The sequence below is a fragment of the Falco punctatus genome, assembly GCF_963210335.1.
Source record: "Falco punctatus genome assembly, chromosome: 15".
Taxonomy (NCBI): domain Eukaryota; kingdom Metazoa; phylum Chordata; class Aves; order Falconiformes; family Falconidae; genus Falco; species Falco punctatus.
Genome location: NC_137595.1, coordinates 838,426 through 855,440, shown reverse-complemented (window position 1 = coordinate 855,440; position 17,015 = coordinate 838,426). Strand labels below are relative to the sequence as shown.

General features: G+C 51.9%; 2 protein-coding genes across 5 annotated transcripts in view; one reads left to right on the top strand and one right to left on the bottom strand.

The window, feature by feature from the left end:
• The window catches only part of OPHN1 (oligophrenin 1), a 67,784-nt gene extending 65,293 nt beyond the window's left edge, over window positions 1-2,491 (top strand). For all 3 annotated transcript variants that reach the window (XM_080366241.1, XM_080366240.1, XM_080366242.1), the window contains exon 24: window positions 62-2,491. The gene's annotated coding sequence lies outside the window, so the exon portion shown is untranslated. The remainder of the gene's footprint in view (window positions 1-61) is intronic.
• A 6,899-nt stretch (window positions 2,492-9,390) lies between these two features.
• AR (androgen receptor) overlaps window positions 9,391-17,015 on the bottom strand; it is a 104,937-nt gene continuing 97,312 nt past the window's right edge. For both annotated transcript variants that reach the window (XM_080366243.1, XM_080366244.1), the window contains one exon: window positions 9,391-16,053. In XM_080366243.1, coding sequence (XP_080222369.1) covers window positions 15,898-16,053 — 156 coding nt within the window. In that variant the 3' untranslated portion in view covers window positions 9,391-15,897. The remainder of the gene's footprint in view (window positions 16,054-17,015) is intronic.

Genomic DNA, 17,015 nt, shown 5'->3' with positions numbered 1-17,015 from the left:
GTTTTGCCATTGCTGATACATTTACATTGCTGCATAAAGCATGCTTGTTTTCTTCTTCCAGACTTTGTAAGCACCTCAGCCCAGCTAGACCCAGGAGATTTTCTGTGCTTGTGAAACAGATGTGTCACAGCTAAGACTTTTCCAGTTCCAGTGCCCCTGGAGAGCAGCTATCTTACTGGACGATAATTTCAGAGCATGCTGTCGTAAGTGGCTCAAGAAATTAAAAGAGAGGGAGATAACGATGGAGAGAAGACCCTATCCACGTGTGTTGAACTGTTCCCAGCCCTTCCACCACTCCTCTCTGCACAGACTGTGAAGGATGCTTGTGTGTGCCCTTGCAAGTGACTGGCAGTGTTTGCAGGGCTGGGTGAGCACTGACGGGCTGTGGAAGGGACAGCAGGAGACAAGAGTGGCTGTTTACCTGCTCATTTTTTTGGGAAATACGCTTTGGCAGGGGTCATTGGACAGATATTGGAGTCAAAATGCAGGGGACTGACTCCCCATACTTGGATGCAAGGGCAGAGCAACTGAAGTTTGGGTTGCCCCCCCTTGCCATGAGAAGCTCCTTCCTTTATGTTAAATTTTCCTCACTCAGTAAGCTATAGTGTGTTTTTCAGTGCGTAGGAGAGCAGTGTGTTACTGGAAATGCTGCATGTGCTAAGGCAGGCAGGACTGGATTCAGGGGGACCATCATGCTTAGCTCTGCAGGACATCTCTTCATCTCCCCGGTTTCAGCATGCCCCTGTCTTGGGAAACCGTGCTGGCAGATGTGGCTGTGCCAGGGGGCTTTGCCTGCGTGGGGCTGCATCCCCTGCCTCCAGGTTGGCTTTCCAGGGGGTGCTGGCCAGGTCAGCAGCCTCTGAGAGCACAGCTGGGAGAAGGAGGTGGCAGGTGCTCTTCTTCCCCCTCCTCCTCCTCCTCCCACGTAAGCCTCTCCCACCAGATCCAGTTCCCACAGGCCCACCAAGAAGTCTCTGTCCTGGAGTTATTCTGGTGGGCCAGCCCAGAGGTGGCAAGGAACTGAAACTCACTCAGTATGGGTCAGAGCCCACCATTTTTCTAAGAGACACTCAGTTTCTTGTTTGCTTGTTATATTAATTTCCAGTCCAAGAGATGTCCAGTCTTTTTTCCTCAGCAGTGGCCGTGTAGATGATGCCCTTTGGTCTGGAAGGTTTCTCCCAGCCAGGACTGCCCCTAGTACCCCTGTTAACAGTAGAGGCATATTTGTGGTTCCAGCTGACACCAAGGCTCAGCTCCTCAGCTGTAGCATTTACTTGTAAATAGGCAATGAACGGCCTCCCTGCTTCCTCTTCCCAGCCCAAAGGTGGCTTCCCTGTTTTGAATTATTTTCTTTGGGTGCTGGGAACATTCCCAAACCGGTGGCCAAACATCCCCATAAGCTGCTTCCCAGGTGCTCTGTCCTCTCGAGCGCGCTTTGTGTCCTGCCTGGTGCAGGTTTGCTGGCAGGATGTGCCGTGGTCCTTTGTGTGCTGTCTCCTGACGCTTGCCTTATGTGTGCACCTAGTGTCTGTCTGCTTTATTGCTGAATGTAATTTTTGCATTTGCTGGACACAGACGTGTCACATCAATGGTGCTTCCGCTCCCTTGGGCTTTGGTGGTGCCCCAACTGCTCGTTCCTGTACTCTTGCTTTGAACAGTGGCACATAAAGTGACTTTAAAAAAAGAAAAACAAACGGTGATATCTACTCCTAGACTGTATAACACACACCAGCAACTCAGGGCTTTTCAAAGCTACAGTGAGCCCTTTCTGCTGCACCCTCTCGTGAGCAGCCAGGAGGTGTGAGCAGCACCAAAACAGAGAGCATTGTGTTTTTATAATCAGGTATCTAGGAGAGCAGGTAAGACAGAGCTGTGAGCCAGCGAGTCTGCAGGCAGGTGAGAGGGGCTCTGACCAGCCCAGAGTGGCTGTGGCTGCTGGGGAAGCCTCTCCAGCAGCCCAGCAGTGGAGCTGCCTGCCTACAGCATGGTCAGCCCTCAGACTCCTGCTGCAGGCAGGCACTGGTGCCCAAGCCTGCCCTTTGGTGGCTTTGTCACTTCTTGGGGTGGCTGTCCCAGAGGCTTCAGGCCAGTGGTTCCTCCACAGAAGGCCAACATTTCCAAAACTGCTTTCCCCTCTCAGGGCTGTGCTTTGAGGACCCCTCGAAGCTGTCGGTTTGGGAAGCACCCAGGCTACCACAGACATAGGTGGCTCTGGTGGTGGCACCCCCCACGCTGCAAGTGGGCGCTGCATGGCACTGACACCCACAGTACCCATCCTGTTGGAAACGGTGGCTGTTGCGTCCCCCACTCTGCTCATGTGCAGTCAGCCTTTTGTTCGCTGCCTGGCGCAGAGCCCATGGGACAGGGCTGGGGTCCATGGGAAGAAAGAAATCCGAGGGAGTTTGGTTTGAAGTCTGACATTGTGAACAATGGAGGGAAGCAGCTTATTAGAAACTTATTTCATTGTGTCCTTTTAAAGTCATTTGTCATATGTGTGTCTGTGCTGATTTTTCCTCCTTCCATGAGTGCAGCTGAATGCTGGGGACCAGCGGTGGGGCAGCAGTAGGTTGTTTGGTCATGCTGGTGGAGGGCTGCGGGGCATAGTCCCTGCTACCAGTGCCACAGGAGCAACACTGCTGGGAGCACGGGATTTGCCCCATGCAGTGCGGCAGGGCCCCCAGACATCAGCCACCAGAGCAGTTTTGTCATGTAAAAGTGTAGATTATTTCAAGTGTTTATAAAGTTTCCATGAAGTAAAAGAAAGGAAGAGTCAAAGTCTGCTGTTTTTTTCTTGTTTAAACGATGCCTGAGTGTGGCACAGGCTGCAGCCATCCTCCGCTGCGTGGGGCCCGCGGGCAGCGCAGGAGCCCAGCCAGCACCCCAGGGATGCAGCATGGCATGGCTGTGTGTCCATGGGATGCAGGGGTGTCTGCTACCATATCCCCAGCTTGGTTTTGGAGTCCCAAAAACCAGGTTTCTACTTTTTCTGATGGGAGCAGCTGTTCTGCTGAGGTCAGATGTTCCCGTGCATTCCCCCGCTGTGGCTGCTGCGGTGCTGGGGATGGTGTCCTGCCCCGTGGGGACACTGCGACCGCAGGGTTGCTGTGACCGGCTCCTGCCGACCCTCCCTGCGCCTGGCCAGGCAGTGCAACCGCGGGGCGGGGGTTTGCGCACACCCCTTGTTCGGGCTGGCACAGAGGCGTGTTTGGTGGTATGTGGTTTTTACATGTTTTCTCGGTTTTAACTTCGACTGCCTGATTCTTGTTCAGCTGCCTCTTTCTGCACAAACACCTTTCTACTTATTTATGATTACAGCAAACACAGCACCGGCTTTTTTCCATCTACCCAGCATCTTTTTGCCCTCCTTACATCTGTTTTCCTGTGTCTCTCAACTCAGACATCGTGACGTTGTGCACTAGCATTTGCTAGATTAGAAACCTCCTGATTTTCATCCCAGGAGTATTTGGAGCTGTTATGGCCAAGTTACCTTTGGTGTACTGAAGGACAGGGTGAAGGTTTGTCAGCAAGAATTTGGGGAGGGAAATGGTGACAGCGAGTTTTTATGAACTGCTTCCCAGGACTGCAGGCTCAGGGCGCTGCTGCAGCCAGGAGCAGGAGGTGAAGAGCGGGGCTGGAAGTGGTGTGGGATGCAGGGAAAAGCTAGATAAAGTGTGCAGGGGTAGAGGGCTTGGGAGCAGTCCCCATCTGCCCTTCCATCACCACATGAGCAACTTGTCCAGGTCTCACTGCTGCTGCAGTACCAACCTGCGCCCAACGGATTGGGCTGCAGCTGCAGCTGCCACGTGTGTACCATGGGGCTGGCAGAAAATCTGACTGCATGGTTCACCCAGATTCACTCGGTCTCCGGGCTTGCTCGTTAAGCACAAAATACTTCAAACCCTGAACTATCAGAATACCCTTGATAAAGCTGGAAAGAACAAACGGCAGCGTTGCAGTGCAGCGGGCACAGCCCCACAAATGCCATCCCATGCCAAGCACCAACTGGGGGCATGTCCCACCTCGCTCCTGTGCCCAGGAGCATCCCCTCCTGGGATGGACACAGGGCTGCCATGTCCAGCTAGCACAAGCTGAAGCAGCAGCTTGAGGGCTTTTTTTTTGGTTTTTTTTCCTGGGTGCCTTGTTTCTTTGAAATGGGTCCTTTCGGGGCTGTAATTTTTCCAGGGATGGGTGCCTTCAAAACAATAGCATTTCAGGGAAAGAAACTGTTTTCCCATTAGCCCTTGTATTAGGTGATTACAAATTGGAATGAGCACCGAGGCACTATCCCGTCAGTTCTGGTATCCCAACCCACAGGTGTGTGGTTTGCTTTCTTATGGAAGATGTTTTTATTTAATCTGAGCAAGAAAAGTATTTGCCAGCGTAAGTAAAACCTGGTAGGTTTTGATACAGAAAAAAGATAATAAACCAAGGCATTTCAAAGCTTGAGGTTGGGCCTCAGTGAAGGTTTTCCAAAGGAAGAATTTGGAGAGGTTAAAGGCACACTTCAGTAGACACATCTATGTTGAATTTTGAATTGAAATGTACTTAGTGGAGCACTGACATCTTAAATTTACGTGCTGCACAGACCCATAAAGGCACAGGAATCCACCCACGCAGGCCTTCTTGCGAGATCAGAGTCTTAAGTTTTAAGCTCCGTAATTCTCTCTGGCCCTACTTGCTGCACAATTAACCAGATGAATGCTCTGATTTAGGACCAGCTTTCTACACTAGACGTTTTCTTGGGAACTGTCAGCAGCATTACTCAGCCTATACATCCATAAATCAAGAGTGGGTTCACAAAAAAAATAATCCTGCAATTGGCTTTAAAAATCAGGAGAGGCTCTGAACTCTGTAAAAGCTGCTATGTTTTTTATTTTCCTTAGGTTTTCAGAAGCTGATGAAAGAAGTGCTTTCACAGCCTCTACCAGAGTCTGTGAAAGCTCCTAAATGGCAGAAATTCTGAAGATTCTTGAAATTGTGCATAAAATGTTGCCATTCCCATGGAGGCTTAGAGAAACACCTCCCTTCATCCCCACATTGTGTCACCCCCCAGGACAGCCCTCCTGCTGCAGGTCCGTCACCCTTGGCTCTGCATCCTGCGCACCCTGCCTCCTCCCTGGAGCCGTGGGCTTGGCCGGCTCTGTGCCACGGCACTGTGCCCCTGCGGTCGCTCTGCTCCAGCAGGGACAGGGCATGGGGCACACAGGGCCCTGCTCACCCACTCCTTGGCGTCTACCCACCGGTGGTGGTGGGAGGTGGCAGCAATTTTGGGTAAGGAGCAAACCCCAGAGCTGGCTGATGTTCCTCATGTCAAGAGCACATGAGTCGCCATGACCCCGCTGAGGTCTGCGGCTGCTGCACAAGCTGCCAGAGCCCGGCGCGGGCAGAGGGCAGAGCAGCTCCCGGCGCCTCTCCCAGCTGTGCACGCTGCTGCTGGCTCGTCAGGCGCGAGGCAGGAGGTGCCAAATGTGCCAAGACGCAAACTTCAGCAGTGGCAAGAAACAGGCAACCCCCATCGCTGAACATCTGAGGTTCTGGTGGCTCTAGCATCCCTCCAGTGAAGCAGCAACGCCTTCTCTGCACTGGATGCTCCTCACCCGGTGCATCACGTATGGGTGCTGCAGCAGGGATCTCCTGAGGTGTAACGTCACATGTAAGCATCCCCTGCTCCTTCCCTGCTGCCCCCCGAGCAGGGATGGGTGAGCTGCAGGGGCAGTCAGGAGCTGCCCTGCAGAAAGGGCAGGTACAAAGGTGGGGCTGGGGGACAGGCGTCCCCCCCAGAGCAGCCAGCCTGGAGGCTGCTGCAACTGGATGAGGCATGTGACATATCTCTGTGTCAGAGGGATGGCTACATGGGCAAACTTGATGACTTTGCCCCAGCTCAGCAACGCGTGCTGATGATACGTGCTGCCAGCCTTGTTATGCATTGCTACGCTTTTCCTGATGGTAAGGATGATTTTGGTGTGACACTGGTGTGTATGCACATGGTGAAAAAAACCCCCAAAGCACCACCAAAGTCTTGGCATGGACAGCTGTTACTGCTGCACTCCCGCTCCCCTGCCAGCTGTCAGCTGCTCTCCCGTTAAAACCTGCATGTTAAACCCCTTAGCAGTGCTCCCACAGGGACCTGGGCTGGCAAACTGCTGTGCTGGGCAAGAGCCCATCGCCACCTTACCGGGGGCTGCCCTGGGGCTGCGGGTACCAGCATGGGGACAGCGAGCATGGGCTCCAGGTGAAGCCTGGAGTTTTAATTAGTCTGTCCTGAAGGGAGCTGCAAAAACTTGTTATGCAAATTGGTGAAACGAAATTAGATTTAAAGGACTTCATAGTAAGCAATTAATTTGCTCATTGCCAGGCCCTGTGGCCTCGGGCATGCCATCCCACTGGGCTTCTCACAGCTGGGGGTCCCTTGCCACCGGGGTTTACACAGACAGCAGTCTTGGGCCACTGTCTGTAATTGCTTTGTTTAAATAGTCCTCAGGCAGTTTGGGACCCATGGAAAGCTGTGTCCTGGTGGCTTCTGGTCCTGTTTTTGTTCTACGACTGGGTGAAACACCTTGTCGGTCACCGGGCAGTTGGAGGACCAGATTCTGAACCCGCAGTGCAATGCAGAGGCAGGACATGTGTGTGGCCCAGGCTGCGTGCACAGGCACCAGGCTGCCTGCCAGCATGGCTCAGCACCCACATTGCTTGCCCGCTGCAGGGCTGAGCCTGGCTTGGTGAGGGGGATAGAGGAGCTGCCCAGGCCAACAGGGACAGGGGGCCATCGGGGACAGGAGACCATGGCCGCATCTGGAGGAGGAGCAGGGAGCCCTCGCTGACATGGCACTTTGGCAGTAGGCAGGTCTCCTATGGGGATGCTGGCCAAGCAGTGCACGGGGTTGTCCCCACCGCTGGAAGGGGGTTGGGCTGTGCTGCTGGCTGAGGTCCATCCACATCTCCTGAAATAGTGTGGTGCAGAGCATCCCCCTCGGCCGGCCCATTCCAGTGCAGCCCAGACCCCGACACAGCTGGAAGGCATACAGGGAAAGGGTTAGCTGGTGCAGCTAAGTCAGTGCGCAGCGCTCCCAGGGCCCCTGGAGAGGTAAACCACTGCCAAAATCTGTCTTTAAAGCAGCTCATTATCGTCTTAGGAAATGGAACAATTTTTCTGTTTTAAAAATTTCCCACTGGCTAGTCTAAGGACAGAGGCAAGCAAACTGCTTTAAAGCATGGAGCCATTTTAGGGCTGCTTGACATAGGATGTTGTCAGGAGGAAAAAACCAAAAAGAAAAAAAAATTGTTTCCTCACTTGGTTTTTACTGTTTGAGCTCATCATGCAGCCAGCAGGCCCCCTGCCAGGCACAGCCTGCTGCACCCCATGTGCCGCCATGTCCCCGAGCTGCCCCGCTCACTTGGCTGATGGAGCCTTTCAGGGAAAGGTCCCAAACTGCATTTGTTATCACGGAAGTCCAGAAGGGGCACCCAGCAGCCTGCCTGGGACAGGGGCTGTTTGCTTGCTGGGCCAGGAGGGTTAGGGCCAGGAATCTACAGAGACCTACAGAAAAATGTACCTGGCAGTGTCAAGTAGAGATCTGCAGCCCTCAGACCTCCCAGCAAGTCCTCCTCCCTGCTGGGAAGTGTTGCGTTCTTGAAATTCAAGTTGGTGGGTTTCTGCTCCAGAGCAAGACCTTTGCCAAGGACAGTGCAACTGGCCACATACCTCCCTGCCAGCCCGATGGGAACGGGGCTGTGCCGTGGTAAGCAAGGAGGGGAAGAGTGTCTGGTTTTGCATCATGTTCATGAGATTTCATAGAAGTTCTTGTGTGTCTACCTGTTTGTGTAGAAACATGTCTGATCTTAAAGGTCTTTTCCAACCTAAATGGTTCTATGTCACCCTGAGACATCCCCTGCCAAGGCAGTGCCTGCCCTGGTTCCCTGGGCTCTCCGCTCACCCTCCCACGCCTGCACCACCCCATCTCCCTGGCCCAGCCTTCTTCCTCTGCCTGGGGAATGGTGAATGCCCACCGGAGCCGACGGGGCAGCAATCGGCACGGCGTGGCACAGGCAGCTCTGTGACCCGGTTAGGGGGCAAATGAGCCCTGGAGCCCTTGTTTTGTATGTCTGTGAGCAAGGACAAGGGCTTCCCAGAAGAGACCAAAGTGACACTGGCGGCTTTAATCTGGAGACCTTGTGCTCTGAATTCAGAGCAGAGGCAGAGAGCCGACTAATTAGATGGTTGTTCTTATCAGAAGCTGTCCTTGCCAGGCATGCACCGGTCGTGTCTTACCCAGGTGCTCTTGGCTTTTGGCAGAGAGCAAGGACATACGAAGTAAGATGTTGGCCGAACCTGTCCTGGACTTGCACATCATGATCACCTTCTTCTTTCCCACGGTAAGTGGACTTTTGTTGACCTTGGTGCTGCTCAGCTGGAGAGCAGAGGCTTTTCCAAGGGCCGCTCTGGAGCACTCCAAGGCAGCTCTGCACGAGCACCAGCACCGCTCCAGCATGGCAGCAGCGCCCGGCTGGCACTGGGTTCGTGTGCTGCTAGAGAGGGGCAGGGGTGTCTGTAATTTGTAAGTCACAGTGAACGTTGTGGTGGATGGATGCACAATGTGCAGCAGAAGTGGCTGGAGCGTAACAGCAAAACTCATTCAGATGAAATGGATTTGCCCTTTTGGGCAGCCCCAGCCCCCCGCAGACACACAGACGGATTCCCGTACCACTCCCGTGCAGGTAAGAGCTGCGTGAGCCGCAGGTCTGCAGCCTGTTTAAGAGGCCGGAGGGCAGTGTAAGACCAGGAGCTGCACAGCCACATGAAGGACTGGGTCTGTCACCCCATGTTGTGTTGGACCAGCAGCCCCAGGATGTCCCTAGGGACATTGGTGGCCAAGTAAAATTTGACAGGTGACACTGGGGCTAAGAGGCTGGCAGGTGTCTGAGACCACACCGCAGCCCATGAAGGGTGGTGGATTTCTCAGTGACCAAGAGTGAATTTTGAAAATAACACGTTTTTAACTGTGACTCAAATAGAGGGACAGGACAAGATTCTCTGCAGATGACAGAACATGACACTATTCCACATGGGCAAGGCTTTTTGTATTGATAAGTATCCTGTGCTTTCAGCTCGCAGGGTACTGGTACATGTACAGCTGCTGTGCAATTATACACTAGACATTGCCAGCTATTTGTGGACTGATGAGTATTACCTTTTTTTCCAAGCTTTTTTGTTTCTCTCACAGTGAATAAAATCTTGACCCTGTGCAGTATTCACATCTGTGCCTTGAACTAAAAAGTGGGCTGATAAACAGTCTTTTTTTATTACCTGGAGAGCATAGGTCAATTTTATAAAGAAGTTCCAGCAGAATGGATTTACAACTGCTCATAAAGATACTCAGAACAACAACAAGAGGAGGAGGACACTGGCCTTTATTAGCTCCTTGCTTTGAGAAATACATTAATCAAATGAAATTCAATTTAAAAGACCCAAAGAGGCATACATGAGAAGATCAGTCAATTGATGTGCCAATGAATTAACAGTTCAGATGTGATTAACAGCAATATCTGACTGAAAAATAGCCTATGAATGACCCCACACAGCCTTGTCCACTGAAAAATGACCCACTTATTCCTGGCATCTTCAAGAGCTAATATTCATCACACCAGATAACATTTTTCATGCACATAACTGAAACAAAAGCCAAATACACACACACACAGAGCCGTGTTCCAACAAACAAGATTCTGCCTTTAATATACTTAGAACAACAGATTTTAGGATTGCAAAAAGAGCTGAACACCAAGCGTCAAGGTCTGCCCTGTGACACAGCACAGGCTGAGGGCTTGCATGGGACCCAAGTACAGACTGAAACAGTCCAAAAGTGAGTATTTTAATTTCCCCTAGCATAATGTAACTGGTTTTGTCTTTCTCCTAGATGCCAGACGGGCTCCTCTTTTTGGTTATGAAAATAAACGTCCTTCAGATCTGTATGGTGACTTCTGAGTCACGGTCATCTCCTGGGCATCCTCCACTGCATCTCGCTGGCCAAGGCGGCAGATGTTACTGCTCTCCAGTTTTGATGACATAATATTGTAGGTCTCTATTCTCCTCATTCAATGTATCCAGTTCCCATTAAAAAAAAACTCAACCCAAACCCCAGCAGTGGCAACAATCCAACTAACATCCTTCTCTAGAAACAGAATCTGGCCTCAGGTGTTAACATGGGTGACACTGCCATTTCTTAAAGGTGACTGAAACAAACTACAGCATCGCAACCATAATAGAATTGCAACTGTAATAAAACTATACGTGTATGCTTTGACCTCACTGCACATCTTGCATAGGATAAAGGTTTGCAAGACAGCAGTGAAGTCCCACCGAGGCAGGACAAGGCTTTTTCTGTCACATGCAGGGAGCTGGAAGCTTAGCCCTCACCTTGGGACCAGGCCTAGGGACATCACCACGTTACTGTACCTGAAGGTCTTTTTGCCCATTCTGCAGACAACTTGTTCTTTTTCTTTTGGCAACGCTGCAGTGTTTGCTTTGGGACTTAGCTATGGTGAAACGAGCAATTGCAGAGACATTATGCTGCTTTGCTACTTCCATGACTATAGCTGTGGGCTGGAGTACTCCCCAGGCAAAAAGGCACCAGCAATGAGCTTTTTGGCTTATTACAAGAAAATAAAATATATCGATATAAAGAACTCTTTTTATTACAGAGACATGTTAACAAATAAAACCAGCATAAAATTGCCACAGAACACAAAATACCTGGCACAGAGAGCAGCTTATCATAAATTTGCTGTGGTTTTACATGTGGTGCAGATATTTACTTTTTGAATCACAAGTGCAGGCTCCCCTGCTGTTTTAAAGGGGAATGAGCAGAAGCCCCTCCATGCTGCTGCGGGCAGCTGAGCGAGCATAGGTGGGTGCAGGCAGGCTGCACCGGCTCCCCCAGCCCCACACGTCCCACTGCAGCCAGGCTGGAGCACCCTCTGCAGCTGGGCTGCCCCGCTATGCCCAGAGCCAGCAGCCAGTCACTGGCCCAGGGCTACGCATGTGGCCCCAGCTGTGTGGCACCAGTCCCCTGGCATCTCGCACAGCTGCTGGTGTGCGGGTCACCTGCCATTCCATGGCGGGCACCAGGATGTGACAGTACACAGCGCGACTCAGCCGGTTGTTGAAAGTCTACTCTGAAACAGTTTGGTAGCTGGTTTCTCTCTGTAATTCCAGGATTCTGCCCAAAAGTGCAAGGACACTTTGTGCAGCCAAAGAGGGCAGAAATAAAAGACACTCCATTGTCTCCCAAGTGCAAATATCATCCCCGTCTAACCAGAATCAGCTACAAGAAAGCTGGAGTGGCAGATACTGACACCAGACTATGCCAGCGCATGCTCCATTCATGCGATGAATGGCTGGACCATTGGAAACTGGGCAGTACCTAACCACCACAAATTATTAAATTAAAACTTCTGTTAATATTGGCACATACCGACTCATCTCCTGAAGAATAGTTGCAATCACTGTGCCATCAGAAAAGGAACTCTCTTAGAGCATTACATTAAATAGATACTGTCAGCAATATAAAATGGGGCATGCCTTTTTTTTTTTTTTTATAAATATATATGTTTAACATATATTATGTCACTGAAATACCTAGGGAGAGATCAGTAAGTGGAGCAACAGCTGCACATAGCAGGAAGCCGTGGAGGCAGCCTGTGCCGGCAGGTGACTCCGCAAGGGAGGCCAGCTCTCTGGGAGGCAGCGACACCTCGGGTACCACCTCAGCATCCCTACGGACCATGGCAATGACCCCGTCGGCACCGCACAGGCCAGAGCAACAAGTGCAAAAGAAGGCGGAGGGGTCCCGCCTTCCCTCCGCAGGGTGACTCACTTGCCGTTTACCTTGCCGGGCACGCTGTGCGAGGCTCGTGGCTTACCTCCTTCGCACCTCCAACACAAAGGGCCTTTTGACTTCTACGGGAGCAGTGTTCAGATGCTGCCAGGCTCTCCAGAAACATTCACAACCCCTCTCTGAGCAGAGAGCCGCTGCTCTAGCTCTTCCTCTTGCTCCCTGCTGGCTGCAGATGGTGCTGGCAGGGCACTGCTGGGTGAAGGTCTGTGGTCACCGGTCCAGGAACGCTGCCTGCCCAGGTGTGCAGCCGCACTGCGTCCCCTGGCTCACTTCTGGCATTACACAGGATGGAGAAAGAGTTTCTCCTGCACTAACTAAAGGCAACCTCACCTCACACCCTTTATCTCGTGACGTACCCTTCCATGCTGCTCCCATGCCGACACCAATCTGCGTATTCCTTATCTTCCACCTGCGGCCTTCAGTGGGAGCCGACGACCTGAGCCGTGACCCAGAGCGAGCCAGCACAAAAGCCCCCACGCTGCCCGAGTAATCCGGAGCAGAGCCAGTGAAACCCAAGGGGAGTCGGACATGGTCTGCTTCCTGGCTGCACTTGCTAGCGATGCCACGGGGGTCCCCCCCACCCAGCAATGCCACAGGGGTCCCTTTGCCTAGGCTCAGCTGTCCTGAGGGATATGAGCCGCAGGGACAGCTTCTACATGATCATGAAGATGGTGAAATTCTCCACTTTTTTAAAGCAAAAGCAGACAAGAAAATGCAGAAGAAAACACAAAGTGCAAAGATATACGGCAGGATGTGGACTTTGGTATTTCTTAAGCCTCTTTTTTCCCCGGTTCTTGCAGCAGCCCATGAAAATAATCAAGGAAACAGTGTTAACTGCCCACCCCCACCCCACCCCCCCCGCAAATACACATACAGGTGCTACTGATTCTGGTTCCCCACATTCTCCACTCACCCCTCTAGTAATATCACAAAAATTCAATTTTTGAATAAAAAGAAGTTGCAGATGTTTACTCTGATGCTGAAGAGACAGAGAACATAACTCCAGTGCCCCACTGGAGCGCAGAGGAGGTCTGGGGTACTGGTGGAGGAGGGCAGCCCCCCCGCTCCCCTGCCCACCGGCACGGGGTACTTCACGTGAGCTCCTGCTCCCTCCCAAAGGCTCACCTGGCCGGAGAGGCTGCCCACACCTGAGCCGCATGCATCTGGCAGGTGATACACAGTGGTATCCCCTTCTCAACCATCTTTCACTCACACTATGCTTCCACCAGCAAATCAGTGTATGCAAATCCCTTTTAAGTTTGATTTCTTCCCAATCTACCAGCAGAAAAGTACCCAGCAGGATACCTCCACTCTCATTAACTAATGAAAACTCTACCAACATAAGCTTGTGCAAAATACAAAGCTCTCCAAAGGAGCCATTCAGATTGCTCATAAACATCCTCCTGTTGATGACAGCAACCAGGGCATTGCCCACCCGGCTGTTCACTGTACTCTTCGGCTAATCGTCAGAAAATGTTCAAGAGAGGAATGCATGACCAGGGTACTTTTACTGGTTCATTTGCAAATATTAGTAGATCATAGCAACATCTAAAATGCTTGCAGCCCTCTGAAATAGAAAAGCTACTGAGAAAACCACCCTGCTGGCTGGCATTCAGGAAGGTTATCTATGGATTCTGTTGCCACCTACATGAAGGGATTTCAGGAGGAAGAGCATGATCAGTGCCATATCTAGCAAGGGAAGAAGACCCATTACAAACAACTGTAAAGAAAAATCCTCCTCTTCAATAGTTTTGGGTTTTATCCCTGCCCCTTCCCTTAATGAAAATCCCACTGCATGATTGAAAAGTATCAGAAAAATTGTTTGCTTTACTGAGCATTTGCAAAGAACCCAGAGGTACCGTGAGGGCACTTGCCTGAAGAGCCGACGGTGATGCTTAGCTTGTGAATGGTGCAAGCAGCAGCAGCATTAGCACTGTTTTCTGCACAACACGTACATGGCGATCAATTGGCCTAAACCTCATTCCCTTACTTTTAAGGACATCTGAAAAACACAAGCAGCTGGTATTACACATGGGGATCACAGCGCGATGTGATGCACGTGTCTGATTAAGTTCATCTCTCCAGACTCCAGCATTTGCTTTTGCCTGTGGTGTCTCTGTGCCGGAGGGCCAAAGTGCTGCCGGTGCAGCTCTGCCACGAGCTCCACTCTGTACCACAACAGCAAAACCACCGCCTGCCAACGAACCCTGTGCAGCAAGGCAAGGGTTTACTCTTTGCCTGTGCCAGCACGAGGAACCCTTGTAGATGTCTGTGTCGGTAAAGCCAGACCGCATCGCAGCCCACGATGGGAAGCATTACCCTGGCCAGAGCCTGTACATGCTGCGCTTGCCGACACCCCCGGCCAGGCCTGACTGGGCAGTTTTGGGGGACTCACAGCTGTGTGGGAGGGGGGAACCCAAACACCACAGGGAATGCAGGCTCGGCCACTTTGTGAGAAGCAGAACCCACCAAGGAAATCTAAATACGGGCGTCAGGTGCGCTTACGCCTGACAAACCAAGCTGCTTCTCTCAGATGTTCCTGGCTTCTGGGAGTCACCAGCAGCTGCAGACCGATCACCCTTTGCTGTTCGCCGGCTGTGGGCCGAGTGCCCCTGTTATCCAGGGCACATTTATCCATCCTCACGGCAGAGCTGCAGCCTTGGCCACCATCGCGTCACGTAGAGCTGCTGGGGACAGGTGGCACGTGTGGGACGATGCACACAGGATGGCACACATGGGATGGTGCGCCTGGGATGGCACATACGGGCTGGTGCATGGGGGACAGTGTCCCCCTGGGCTTTAATCAACCACAGCAATTAGCAGGAGCATATACACTGCTCAGAAGGGCAGAAGGTCTCTTCGGCATTGCCCCTACAGCCCCCCAAAGCGCCATGGCAGCACCGGCCAGCTACTACAGCCACCTCCCGAAGGACAGGATTAACCGCAGGTGTCCTGTGGCCTTGCAGGTCCCACAGAGCCCAGCCCCACTGCTTTGCTCCTGGGATGCTCATCTGCTGGCATTGGAAAGAAGAGTTCGGAAAAACGGAAAATAAGTAGTGTAGCTGGAAACCCAGGGTCTGCAGAGCTGGTGAGGGGCTGGGCAGGGGGTTTCACAGGAGGAGAGGAGAGCGTGTGGTCTGAGGACATCAGGCACTTGCGGGATGGGAATGTGATCGCTGAGCACCCAGGTGGCTGTGGGGCAGACCGAGATCCAGCTTGACCATTCGTAGGAAAAACATCCCAGGTGGAAAACAGCAGCCATCCACCATCTCTGGGGATTTCCGAGGGTCATCCTCTCCAGCCCTTTTGCTGACACCCCCTAACCACCCCATCAGCTGGTATGAACACTCACCCATGCTGCTGGGCAGGCGGGTCTGTGGTGCCACAGATGACAGCCGCGTGCTGTCCGCAGCGAGCCAGCGCGCACGGCACCCTTCTGACCCTGCAGCAGTCCTGGGAATTCATCAGGCTCTGCCAATTCATCTCATCCCCCCAGATCTTCTCTGTTTCTCTACTGCAATATTTTAGCCCATCTGCTTCCCAGCACCATAAATGCAAACAAAGTCATGAAGGAGGCTAGTGAAGTAAGCCACACCCAAACTTACAGGTTCAATCTGCTTCTCTTAAAAAAACCTCCAAACCCAACAACTGCTGGCATTTCTCCCAATCTCCCATTGCCCCAGGCCACTAAAAGTCACTGTGGAAAACACACAAATGAGAAAGTGTAGACACGGTGCTGCTGCCGCCGTGCCACAGTCCCCTGTCCCAGCACAGCCAGCCAGATCCAGGCAGGAGCCACAGCAGGCAGCTCAGTTCAGAGGTACCTCAGGAAAAATAGAAATCTCAGGAATCCCAGCAGGTAGTCGCTTGTTACTGTCCATCTTCTTGGCACATCACCTCTGTGTAGGGGATTCCCCAAGGCACTGCAGTACAGAAGTGCAGAAATAGTGGGCAGGAGACAGGTGGCATGGGGGCGGCAGGACTGGGAGGTCCCTCCAGCAGATCACTGTGCGTGGAAGTAGATAGGCTTCACTTTTCCAGACAGGATCTTGGGAACCTGCACAGAGATGATCTCGGCCATCATTTCAGGGTAGTCCACGCTCACCATATGTGCCTTAATTAAAAGGTCAAATGTAAACTGATGCAGATCCTTGGCAATCTGGGAAAGGAAGGAAGTTTGTTACACAGAAGTCCTTGGTCAGCAATTTCTCTGGGAAGATACCGAGCAGATGTTAGCAGGCACAGCAGGTCAGGGCTGGACCCTGCTGCACTGGGATCTGCTCTGCTCTCTGGCCATCCCTGCTGTGCTAGCAGTTATCAGATGGGGGGTCTGCATCCCGAGGGTGAGCAAAGGAACTGCCCAGCCTGGGAGCACATAGCGTCTTTTGCCATGGTCCTTTGCACTCAGACATTACTGAGTCCCACAAAAATGGGGATGTATGAAAAAAGCACTTTCTTACTCCTACCGAAACACATCTTACTGTGCACAGATGCTGCTGACTTCACTTACAAAGAATTACTTTTTGCTTGTAGACACATAACTGTATGGGCATGGAGATGACCCCAGGCAAGAGGAATGGTCTAGCTCACGTTTCACCAGTACAACTTTAAGTCACAAATAGAGAACTTGTCTTGACTGCTGTCATCGGAGAAGATTCACTGGGGGAACTGAGATTTTGAGCGGTCCTGCTAGGCTGATGATGGAAGAATATCATCTACAAAGAGCTTTTCATTGCTAAAAGAAGCCCATAAACCCAAGCATGAGTGGTCAATGCAGGGAGCAACAGACACAGATAATTTGCACTCCCCCAGCAGAGTCTTTTCTCTTTCACTTATTCTGGGAGCACATTGTAACACTGTCCCTGCAAAGGTGTGCCAAGAGTTAAAAAAACAAAGCACAAAGAATCACAGAATCATCAGACAGCCCAGGTTGGAAGGGACCCCAAAAGGCCACCCGGTCCAACCTTCCCTGGCAAAGGAAGCCTGAACGAGGCCACCTAGCGCCATGTCCAATCATATCTGGAAAACCTCCAGAGATGGGGACTACCACGACCCTGGGGAGGTTGTTCCAGTGAACGTTCATTCTCACTGTAAAAAGTTTCTTATATCATTTCATATGTG